The sequence below is a fragment of the Phoenix dactylifera genome, unplaced genomic scaffold (genome assembly GCF_009389715.1).
Source record: "Phoenix dactylifera cultivar Barhee BC4 unplaced genomic scaffold, palm_55x_up_171113_PBpolish2nd_filt_p 000076F, whole genome shotgun sequence".
Classification (NCBI taxonomy): Eukaryota; Viridiplantae; Streptophyta; class Magnoliopsida; order Arecales; family Arecaceae; genus Phoenix; species Phoenix dactylifera.
Genome location: NW_024067675.1, coordinates 882,466 through 895,088, shown reverse-complemented (window position 1 = coordinate 895,088; position 12,623 = coordinate 882,466). Strand labels below are relative to the sequence as shown.

Genomic DNA, 12,623 nt, shown 5'->3' with positions numbered 1-12,623 from the left:
CAACAGGTTTGCATGTCAGGTCTTGAAGCGGCCGCGAGTTTATAAAATTTATATTCCACAATAGGTGCCATTAGAGTGATAAATTTATCGCTATTGTTGTTAAATGCACCCCATGAGAAAGATTAAAAAAAAAATGGTTTAGATCACCACCACAGCTAATAAGTGCATTCGCAATGCTCAGCGAGTGTTACGGGCCGGCTTGATTATATTAAAGGATCTGAGAATGTCCGAGCAGTAGTGGGTAGGTCATCCCTGCTTCGAGATATTTGGACGATGGTGAGGAATGAAGTGGTCTTTCAGACCAAGCATGTATTCAAAGAGATTAAAGAGGCCACAAACTGGGTAGCTAATTACATAGCCAGTCACTCTGCAGGCACCCTATGGGCTATGGGTTGAGGAGGAGTTGTTTTGGGCATTCCGTGATCTGTAATTTTCTGATTTTGTTGGGTATATCTATACTTGTACTGTATGATATACTCGCTTTAGCAAAAAATAAATAAATAAATAAGTTTGCATGATTGTTGCCATTTTTAATTTAATTATTTTTGTTATATTATATATTATATCTTAAATTCGAGAGATGTATATCAGAGTTATTTTGGAATTTGGAGCATAAGTCCTGCAATCAAGGATTCTTTGTCTAAAATTTGGTTAGACTTAATAGATGTGTTTTTATTTTATTATAATTACTAAAAACACAAAGTATGCAATGTTTGCTTGACTGTTGTCAATTGATAATCTCTTAAACTTCAATTTTTGTTAAGAATAAAAGTGTTCTGGACTGGGAGTGCAGTAATTCAAAAGAAAGACGTGTATCTATCAGTCTCCAATTGGGTAAAAGGCGGTTCGAATTCACTGGGCGGGGTGGGAAAGGGAACATAAAGGGTCTTTCTCGACCACAAAGTAAATCTCAGGACATTTGGATACTAATACCTATGCGGGCCCGGATCCACCGTTGATATTGCCCTCCCGGAAATATGCCAAACTTTCTCGTCCGTTCCTTTACGGAAGATTCCGGAACTCGCATACAGACATTCCCATGGAAGCCACTCCTTTAGTGCGAACAGGAGCGCTCGGACCCGCAAAATAAGGAGGCCCGAATCTAAAAGCCGGGTTGTGAGAAAGCATTGGTCTCATTTGCCCATGAGGCGGACCCTGGGAACAATTTGTGGCCCATGGTCAGAAGCTGGCCTTCGGAAATTTCCGAGAAAGCGAGAGCAATGAGCTCACAAGAGAACTTTGGTCTGCTAAAGTTCTAGCCTTATATTGTGGCGAGCTGTCTCGATCGTATATTAACTCTAGAATTTTGTCAGGTTTCTAGCTCTAGTGCTGCACATGTAATTCTTTTCCTATGATTGCTAAAGCTTATTGGCTGCCTTTTTAAGTTAAAGCTGGGTCTTAGGTTGCGGATACTGTATGTGGGTGCATGCAGCCAACCACCGAGGCGCATTTCCTACAGATTCAACTTATCTTGGTGATTGACCCATAGAAATGCGCGTTGGTGATGCATGGCTATGCCAGTGCAGGCGATACTTTTGAGGGTTTGAGTTGTAACTTTATAATTGAGCTTCTTTTGCATCATCAACTATTGGATTGCATCTCATATGAATTTGAAAGCACTCTAATTTTTTTTCCGAAATGAATGTATCATATAGTATGGATCGTATAAATACATCAAAAAAGTCAAAAAATAATAAATTTCAGAGCGCACTAGGCAACTTTCTCTCTCCGATCTAAAAAGTATTTTTAGAATGGTTGGCCACCACATATCTCAGCCTAGATATCTCTAAAGAGATCAAGTGAATGTCATGCGATCTAACAGCAAATCAATCTTCGGCGCAAAAGATGCGCCGAGAAGGTGAATCGTTCTTTCGTGGGAAAGATACGGCCCGAATTCTTTTTTTGGGTAGTGGGTGCAAAGTGGGCGAGTAAAGCCAGGGGTGAAAGCGGACGCAGAACTTGTCCCTTTCCTTGGCAAATGGGCCGAGGTAAATTTTTTAGCAGCAAAAGAAAAAAGGTAAATTTTTGACATTGAAGGACAAAAGAAGAAAAAAAAAAGACAAAAAAGGTAAAATTTTTATGCATTTTTTAGCAGCAAAATATAGGAACGACTCTTCCCAAAAGCCTGCCGACTCCCTGAAACTTGGCTAGCTCGCGAGTGAAAAATGTCATTGGTATAACCACCAAAAAACTTGAAATAACGTATGTGGTAGGTGGAGAACTAGGTAAGAAATGATAGCCAACAAACTTTATAAAAAAAAAAAAAGGTGTCGGTACAATTGGTAAGAGATTTAAAAGTTATATCAAATGACTTGAGTTTGAGTCTCACTTTCATCCAATTCCAGTAGTGATTCCTCCTAACCTACTTTTTCTGGAAACAAACTCTCAATAATAAATGGCAATGGCCACCCAAAGCTCATAGCAACTGCGATATCTTCATTAACTCAGCCTGAAACTAGTAGGAATGCTGAAAAAGAAAGAAAGAAAGAAAAAGGAAACAATTACATGTGTTTTCATATGTACTTAGCATGCAACTGTGGTTTAAAATCATGCATACCCGGTAATTAGAAGCTAGCATGTGATTATGATGATTCTCAATGGAATATGGATGTGATTTTTTCTCTTTAGCATTTTGATCATTGTTTTAATTAGTTTAATGTTTTCTCATTGTGCTAAAGAGAGCATGATAGTCAAGTGCAATTTCTTGTTCGAGAATAACAGATCTGGATCTTGCAATGTCATCACTTTGTTGAAAAACCCGGTTCTCTTTTATTTTCTCCCTATTGTATTCGGGCTGGCTCACTTTAAAACTATTTCTAAATACTTATGAATAGAGGCCTAACTTAGTCCATAATCCTAAGATTTTGCTAGCTATACTAATCCAATCTACGAATCCAATAGAATTTTTGTCTCGGTCATCCAAACATGCCTTTGATTGTCACCTAAAATGAATGAAAACTATGGAAACATCTGTTTGTTAATATATCAGGATAATAATGTTCATTGTGATTGTTTTTTGCTTCAATTAAGGGTATGTTTGGTTGTTCCTACAAGATTAGGATGAAAATGTCTATTTAAACATAGCCCTATATCAAGCAAACTCTACCTAACTCAAAAATCGTAGGAAGAAAAAAAAAATCATAAATCTTTTTTTTTCCCCTTCAGCCTACAGGCTTGGATTTGAGCTAGGTTTGGATAGGCTTTTAGAAATTGTAAGCTAGATGGGCTTATAAATCCAATTTCTATAAAATTTTTACCCTAATAGTATAGAAATATCCAAACAGTCCCTAATTGTTAATTTATCGTACCTTTCTTGCCGCCCCTACCCAACACATCAAATGGATTAGTGTTAAAAAAAATAGATTATGGAATAATTTCTTGCATGTTGCATGTCTCCTCATAATACAACAGTACCTTACAATACTATGCAAGAGCATTCTATATATTTCCATTAGATGAAGCATGGATGGCGGGATCCCCATTTATTTATTTTGCCTTCACTAAAGAGTATCTCGATGGATATATTTTGATTTCTATAAGGGGAGAGCAAGATGCAATATCTTGTTTAGTCTAGTTTCTAGGCATACATGATGCATGTGAAAGTAAGCATGAAAGATTGTGATTCGATTTCTCTTCATTAGTTACGTGAGCTAATAAATACACTCAGGCTCTGTTTGGGGGAGCTGTTAGTGGTAGAGCTTTTGGAAGTAGAGCTGTCTGAAGCAGAGCGTTTATAAAAAGCTGTTTGCTGTTTGGTAACTACATTTCTAAAGTGCTGTGGCACTTTAACATGTGTTTGGTAAACAAACTGAGAAAGTAGTTTTGTGTGACAAAATGACCATAAAGGACATTACTAATATTATAAAACAGAGCATAATAAAATATAATATGTATTAATGCATAAATATATAATATAGTATAATATTAATGTAATGTAATATAATATTATTATAATATAGTACTATAACATTATGTATTATAGAATAATAATTTAATATAATATTAAATTATTTAACATAACATATTAATGTATTATGATATAATGTAATATAATATTATATTTATAGAATAATACAATAATAAATATATAAAATATTATAATTATTATTGTAAATTAATTTTTCATCCTTCTAATAACCATTTATCTCTCTAATAAATTTTCTAGCTAGGTGATAAAATTAGTTAAATAATTACTAATATTATTTATTTATTTAGATCAGATTATTTGCCACTCACCCATTATTTTTCTTTTTATTTATTTTATTTATTTATTTATTATTTTATTTTATTGAAATATAGAGGGGTCGCCGGCCATGGGTGGTGGCCGGCATGGTGGCTGCCACCATGGGCAACCACAAGCTCCCAAAACAAAAAAAAAGAAAAAAAAAGAAGAGGAAGAAGGAATAGTGACGGCGGCGTTGAGAGGAAGAAGAAGAAAGAGAAGGAGAGGAAGGAGATGGGTGAGAGAGGAAGAGGCGGGATGAGGGTTTTGGGGAAAAAAGTGAGATTTAAATGGGTTATTTTGGTCAAAAAATAGCTTCCCAACAAAGCTGAAAACAACGTTTTAAGAAAGCTCCAAATTGGAGCTTCTCCCCAAAAGCTGTTTTCAGTTTCCCGCAAAAGCTGAAACAACTTTTCGAAAATTTTACCAAACACCATTTTTTATCTGAAAGTGCTTTTGAAGGGCCAGAAAGTGCTTTTTGGCCCTCCAAAAGCTCCCCCAAATAGGGCCTCATTCTTGTAGGGCTCGTTCGGTGTGCGGGAAGCATTTTTCGTCTTAGAAATATGATTCCTGAAAAGAAGATTTATAGGAAGAGAATGCATGGGAATGTACTTTTAGCATGTTTGGTTAAACATGGAAAAGTGACAGATTTCCAGAGTGTTTATGTTTGGTTGACCATCCACTTTCCTGAAAAAGTTACGTGTAATTCGTATTATACCCTTAATAAAAATTAGGTCTTTAATGCCTCTTTAATGCTAAAAGGTCTTTTTGGGAAAAAAATAAAGATAGAGTGATTTCTGCCTTATGGGAAAGTAACTTTTCCATGTTTCTCATGGAAAAGACTTTTCCATGAAATATGGGAATCATATTTCTATGTGAATACAACTTTTCCATCTCTCTCCTTTGAAAACAACAACCAAACAAGAGGCATCTCATTACTTTTCCGTAAACCACACTTTCCTCCCTTCTATTCCTGCGAACCAAACGAGCCCTTAGTAGTAGATTCCTCTTATTTCTCTTTTATACAAGAGCAAATAATTAAGTCAAAAAGGTTTTCTTATGGAACCTAATGCATCTACAAATTGCTGTGACAGAGGACGCATGAGGCATTTAATCCTCCAGGAGCTTATTAGTTAAAGTTTAAACTCATAGATTGAACTATTGTGGGCAAATCACTTAGCGAGGATATACTAGCATATGCATTTTAACATAAACCCTCCTTAAAACAAACCCAACCCTTCTTACATCCCGGTCCTTCATTTATTTATTTATTTATTTATTAAGCTGGATATGTTAAAAACAAATGAAGGTGGCCTATATTAGAGACCATGAAGTAATATTTTCACCATTTAAGGATTTATTAGTAAATGGACATACAAAATCTTGCATGCATTTGCCAACAATGCTATGAAGAGTAGGCTAACCCGTTTGATCAAATTGTTGGCCGGTCGAGGTGTGAATGGATCCATCAACTGACGATCCTGATTATATAGGATTTGGATTGGATTGTTTGCACGAGAGAATAATTGATCTTCTTTCACGAGCCAAGTGTCCGATAGCGCCTAGCACTTTAAGATGAATATGGAAAGCTTAGATCCAAAACTTGATGCTTGGCCATATTGTATTTATTTTTCTTTAGACATCCGATCTAATAGCGATGGAAAAAAAAAATCATCCATCCCCAACGTCCTACGCCCTTCTCCATCCTCCTCCTTCTTTGCCCATAGTCACCCTCCCCTCTGAACAATTGATTTAATATTGAACAATGTACTTCTTTTTAAAATTTTCATAAATGGTGACATTTATCCCTACATAATATTTAGCCTGCAGCTGTACCGGAGTGCATGCAACTCCCAGTTCAGAGGCGTTGCGGTGTGCGGGTTACAGTTCCAGAGCAGACAATGTTTGGGTCATCAGAGCTTTTCATATGGTTTATTTTTTCTATCTATATGTTGCTTCTTTCATAAAGATATAATCTAGGTATAATCTAGGTACACAGCATTTACGTATCAGGCCATTTGTCTATAATGATTTTATTTCGAACCATATCAGCAACATTGAACATCAGAGCAGTCTCTTATTTTTTCATCATATCAAGCGCATGGTTTCTTGTGATAAGAGAAAAAAGAGTTGTTTCGAAAACTTCGTGAGCTTGTATTTTTTAATTTTATTGGATTTATTCGCACATATATTGTATAAAAATCTGTCAAAAAAGAGAAAAAAAAAAAGCAGCGCATGGTTATCCATGAAGCCTATCTAGAAACAGAGAAACCTAAGCTCTCAAATTGCTGAGGATACGCTAAATCCTGATATGATTTTCTTGGGCCAGAATTGTGAGCTGTTTTGGGTTAGCTTTGTTTTGTTCCCATGAAAAAAATTACACCCTGCAGGACTCGGTAGCCGGAGGCATCTTGTCAGTCTTTTGAGGATGGACTTTCAAATTTTATCACCGTACAGCGACCATAAAATTATCTCGTCAGACCAAGACTTTGTTGTTTGGGCTGGAGTTAATTCCCTGCCATTATTCCTGCCCTTCTCCCTCTGTCCTTCTTTCTCTTATGTACGCCATTTGCGTCATTTCATTTATCAATAAAGTATGAGAGGGGCTTGAAAATAGACCACTATTATGTGAACCTCCAAATTTTGTTTTATTGTACATCAAAAAAGTATTTTATAGTTACTACATAAAACATAAAAAATAAAATTTGATGAGAGATCCCTCAATTTATATTTTCAATTTTTCATACAGTATTACTATGAAAGATAGAGCCCGTCTGGTAGATCTGTCCGCCTTAGAGTTTTCAAAAATAAAACTTTTTGAGGTAGCAATTTTTTTTTTTTTTTTGAAGCAGAGCTTTCATAAAAAAAACTATTTATAGTATTATTTTTTTAATATAACATAATAATAAAATATAAAATATTACAATAATTATTATTATATATTAATATTTTATTAATATAATATTTTTAGAAATTAATTTTTTAATTATAATATTTTATTATGAGTATTTTGGTTTAAAAAGAAAAAATTTCAGAAATCAAGATAGGATACATGCTAAAAGTGTTCTTCGAAAAATAATTCATTTTAGAATTTTTTCCAAAAATCTGTTTAGCTTTTTGACAAAACTAAAGCAGCTATTCGATTTTTTTTATCAAACACTCCTATTTCATTCAAAAGTATTTTGTGACCCACCGAAAGCTCTGCCAAATGTAGCATTAGAAATTAAATTTGACTATAAGTTCCTTGATTAACATAAGGCTCGGTTCTTATGTTTTGTATGGTGATCAGAAAATGTGGTCATTCTGTAGTCCTCAACTCACATTTGATCGATGTCATTATGCTTGCTCGGCGCTTATTTGTTTCTTAAAATGAAAAAACAGCAAAATAAGGGATTTGCAAGTCAAGGAAGTAGTTGTTTGAAGCACTGCGAGTGAAATGAGAGATGGAATCGAATTAAAAAAAACCTAAACTTGCAAAATACAAAGTACACCATCCAATTAGTTGGAGAAGGCATGAGATAGCGTGCAATTTCCAGCATCAAGACGACTTCGCCCCCGCTTGGGGGAGCTTTTGGGGGCCCTCCAAAAAATACCTTTTGGTCCTCCAAAAACACTTTTGGATGAAAAAAATGTTTGGTAAAAATTTTGGAAAGCTGTTTTAGCTTTCCCAAAAAGCTGTTTCTCCATTTTGAAGATTTCCGAATTCCGAAAAAGCTGTTTTGAGCTTTGTCGGAAACTATTTTTTGACCAAAATACCCCTATCCAAAAGTTTTTTTCCTCTTAAAATATTCCATCCCTCCGCCTCATCCTCTCCCACCCATCCCCCTCCCTCCCCCTCTTCAATGCCAAAGTAATCCCTCCTCTCCCTTTCCCCCGCTGTCGCCCCCGACGCCCTCCCCCTCTTCTCCCTCATCCTCTGCCACTCCCTCTCCCCCTTTGCAGCTCTCTCTCCCCCGCCGCCCCCCCGGTACCCTCTGCCTCTTCTCTCTCCTCCTCTGCTGCTTCCTCAGCTACTCGAAGTCGAAGAGGCCATGGGAGTTGAGAGAAAGGACCGGCTCGCCTGATCCCTTCCAGTACACTTGGATCTCGAAGGGGCCGTGGATGAGGACGGCCTCGAAGCCGTCGGCCAGGTAGAAGAAGGAGGAGGATCTGGTTGCGGGAGAGGAGAGGCGGGGGAGCCGGAGGTGGCGGTTGTCGAGGTCAGGGAGGAGAACGTCGGAGACCTAGAATCGACGGCAGGGGGCGGAGGGGTCCTCGTCAATCTATAGGCGGAGGATGCCACCTGGGTAGATAGATAGACGGAGGAGGAGGGGCGAGGGGGATCACGGTCGGACTTGGGTCATCGCTAGTGGTGGCCTGGCGGAGGGGCTAGGATGGGAGGAGGCAGGCAGAGATGGCTCTGTTGGAAAGGGAGACGTCGGCGACGGAGAGGGAGGGGATGGAGTGGGGCTTACGACCGCAGGCATGCTTGCAGAAGGGAGACTGTTCGCAAGGGAGGAAGAAGGGAGAGGGAAAGAGAAGAAAGAAATCTTCGGAAAGGAAGAAGAAGAAAGAAGAGAAGGAAAAGAAAAGAAAAAGAAGAAAAGAAATTAAAAAGAAAGAAAAAGAAAAAAAAAGGAAAGAAGAAAAATAGAGAAGAATAAATAAACAAACAAAAAAATAAAGAAAAAAATATTAGTAATTATTAATCATATTTTATATCTTTATTATTGTATTATACTATAAATATAATATTATATTAATCATAGTATATTGATATGTTATGTTAAATAATTTAATATTATATTAAATTATTATCATATAGTATACAATATTATAGTACTATATTATAATAATATTATATTTATATTACGATAATATTATACTATATCATATATTTATATATTAATATATATTATATTTTATTATGCTCTGCTATATAATACTATGTAATGTCCTTTATGGTTATTTTGTCACACAAAATTACTTTCTCAGTTTGTTTACTAAACACATTAAAGTATCACAACACTTTAAAAATATAGTTACCAAACAGTAAACAACTTTTTATAAAAACTCTACTTCCAAAAACTCTACTAGTAACAGCTCTTCCAAACATGACCTTCATCATGGCCATGAGTTGTGCTGCACACGAGATGCAATTCAAATTACATAAAATTGTAATGGATCAAAAAGGTGGGTAGAGATGGAGGAGGATGCCGGGCGGCGGAGATGGAAGAGGGCTGCAGGGAGGGCGGTGATCGATGGGGATGGAGGAGGGTTTCTCCTCCATCACGATTAGATCGGACGCTAAAAAAAAATCTAAAATGGCTGAGTTCCAAGTTTTGGGTCCGGGCTCCCTTCCCGTACTCATCTCGAGGCGCGAAGCGCTGTCGGACGGCCGGGCTCGCGAAAGAATTCTTTCGCGCAAAAGATACAACCCGAACCCGTTTATTTAAGGCTCCGAAAACCTAAAACCCTGTTTAAGCAAAAGAAAAACCTAAAACCCTGTCACCGCCTCGGCGCCGTTCCAGCACCCAAGCCCGACGCCGAGAGCCAAGAAAGTTCTCCTATTTCCGTCTCTTGTCCTGTCTCGCTTCCTTCCTCGCTCCCCACGAAAATGGTGGCTCTCAGTGAGAAGAAGAAGCCCCAGATGAAGCGGCCCATCGACGGAACGAAGCCCCACAAGTCCTTCAAGAAGCCGAGGAAGGAGAAGACCCGCCCCCCCGCTCCATCGGAGCTGCCCTCTTCCCTCCTCGTCCAAGACGACGATCCTGATTTCCCTAGAGGTTTTTTCTTGCCCATTCGTTGATCCTATCGTTTCAAAAACTAATCTTGATGCTAAAAGAAAGCCCTTTCTTTGTTCTTGGGTGATTTTTAATTGCGGGATCAGGAGGAGCGAGCGTTCTTACTCGGGAGGAGATAGCAGAGGCTCGGGCGGAGGCCGAGGAGGAGTTTGTGAGGGAGTCCAAGAAGAGCAAGGGCGGAAAGAAGAAGAAAGGGACCAAGAAGTCGTTGGCTGAAGCCGTGGATGATTTTGGATCCCTTTTCGGTAATGGCGTCACCGGGAAGCTACCTAGGTTTGCCAACCGCATCTCGTTGAAGGTATTCAGTGCCTTTAATTCTCTCTGCGTTAGATTTGTGAGCTTTTTATTTATACACACGAAAGAAAAAAAATTCATATGCCTTCCCAGATACTATCTGCATCCAACTTATGGGCTGTTGTTGTGTCAATAGATCAATCTTCTCATACACACTCTATGCAGAGTAATCCTTCTTACTTCTGTAATTCTTGTTTCACAGAATTATTATTTGGATTCCTTGAATTTGATAATTAACAAACCTTGATGAATCTTTGCTCATTACGAGTTGTATTGGAGGTACATTCTGTTTGCAAACGTTACATGATGGTCTAACACATGGTTCTTGATACATGTAATAGAGTTATTGGTGTTTGGTGGATTTTGTTGGGTGCACAGTCCATGGGTATATGACGGTTTCTTGTAAAGCTATATAACCCAATCTGTCTTTGTAAACAAACCAAGAGTTTATGAATGTTACCTGTCAAGAATTGTAGGACTCCAACAGTTTGTTATTTATTGATTTAAAGTAAAGAGATGGAAATTAAAATATCGTGTAAGGAAATGAGCTCCAGAAATTGCGCTCAACACGTAACAGTGTAACACTGATGCAACAATACTCATGAATGACTATTTCACATGAAGTGGAAAGCAATATATGAAGCACAAGACACTCGATATTCAGTCTTTTATGGAATTATTGGTGATCACACACCAGTGCATAATGTTGATCCATTCACCCTGAACACTGTCATATTAGAAGCGCTTCATGTTCAAACATCTTAAGATTTATGGGGTTAGTAGCAGTCTCCAATTTGATGTTTCTACATGGACAAACATAAGTTACTGCATTATTAACATGCGAAAGCCCGTAATTGGAGCAAGAATTAATGGTAACTATGGTCTTTCCTTGTCACCCAGTGAATCAATTCCCTGAAGGAAGCTGTGCCAACTGGATTAACAATTTATAAAAATTGACTGTAGATGTGAATAGCATATATTAATAATCTCAATAGAAAACAACTATTACTACTCCTTGTGTAAATCCTTTATTTCATGGGTTTTCTAGGCATAGTCCAGCCCCACCCTGCAGCCCACCCCCCCACCCCCCAAACCAACAATTTCTCTTGGATATGTCTAGATGCTTTGTACCTTTAAAGTATTCGACCTATGCTATATTGTACAAGTTTCTTTCATTTTTCTTTAGAAAACTTGGTCCATGTGGTCCTTCCTTCAATCATATTTCAACTGTTAGTAGACTAATCTGTTAATTCCCTCAAACAAATGCTGGACACTAGGTCCTTCAACAAGGTTTCTAGTGGGTAAAATTTTTGAGGTTATTACATCCCTCTCAGGAGCCTTAGCCATATTGGATTTCTACCAACCGACCATGATCACAGAGTCCTCCATGAACATGACTATGTTGGTATGAGCAGTGGGAAGATGCAGTTCAGATCTTTCCAAAGCAGCATGGATTTCTGCCTTTATATGCATATCTACGTATATGCATACATATATACATTCCCCATGAGATTTTACAAGCAAGCTAGAATGGTAGTTTCATTTAGTTTAACAGCGAGCAACAAGAGGCTCACTGCCTGCAGCAAATATTTCACCTCCCTCCGATGATGAAGCTTGCATTCTCTTGATTTAATAAATTAATCACATCTTTCATGGTGTTTCATTTGTGGCTATCAGATTAGACTGACGAAGAATTCATAATTATAGATTTACTGAAATAAATTTTCAAGGAGTTCAAACTGCATCGATCATATTGTTATTGATTATATAGATAAATATCTGCTGTATATTGGTACAACAATAATTGCCCCATATGTCGTGTCATGAAGGGATCCCTGTCAATATTAAGAACAATGCATGCTAAAAAAGTATACGAGGATTCGTGTCGTCATCAAGGGCTTGTTGCATACAATGTGGTGTGATAATGAAACCATGAGATATGAAATGTATAATCTCATATTATTTTTCGCTCCTACACACCATTTCTGATTCTTCAAAATCTGCAACTTGTTTCATAAGTTGCTTAGTAATTGATACCTTTATTACTTTCTGGCCAGAATATTTCACCAAGAATGAAGCTTCTGGGAGTCGTTGTTGAAGTAAACCCAAAAGATCTTGTAATTGGTCTTCCAGGGGGGCTGAGAGGATATGTTCGTGCAGAAGAAGTATCTGACATTATTATAGATGATGGAAACAAGGTATTTATATATAAACACTTCAAATAGAATTTCTTGAGGGCACTAAAATGATATGCTCCTCATGACTGCTCTCTTTCTCTCCTTAAGAACTAGTTTACTACTATTTACTTTGACATCTAAATTATG

At 37.5% G+C, this 12,623-nt stretch overlaps 1 protein-coding gene across 1 annotated transcript in view; it reads left to right on the top strand.

Moving 5' to 3' along the window:
• Positions 1–9,675: 9,675 nt before the first annotated feature.
• LOC103706723 (rRNA biogenesis protein RRP5) overlaps positions 9,676–12,623 on the top strand; it is a 47,699-nt gene continuing 44,751 nt past the window's right edge. The window contains exons 1-3 of the mRNA XM_008790941.4: positions 9,676–9,987; positions 10,092–10,303; positions 12,357–12,497. Coding sequence (XP_008789163.2) covers positions 9,819–9,987; positions 10,092–10,303; positions 12,357–12,497 — 522 coding nt within the window. The 5' untranslated portion in view covers positions 9,676–9,818. The remainder of the gene's footprint in view (positions 9,988–10,091; positions 10,304–12,356; positions 12,498–12,623) is intronic.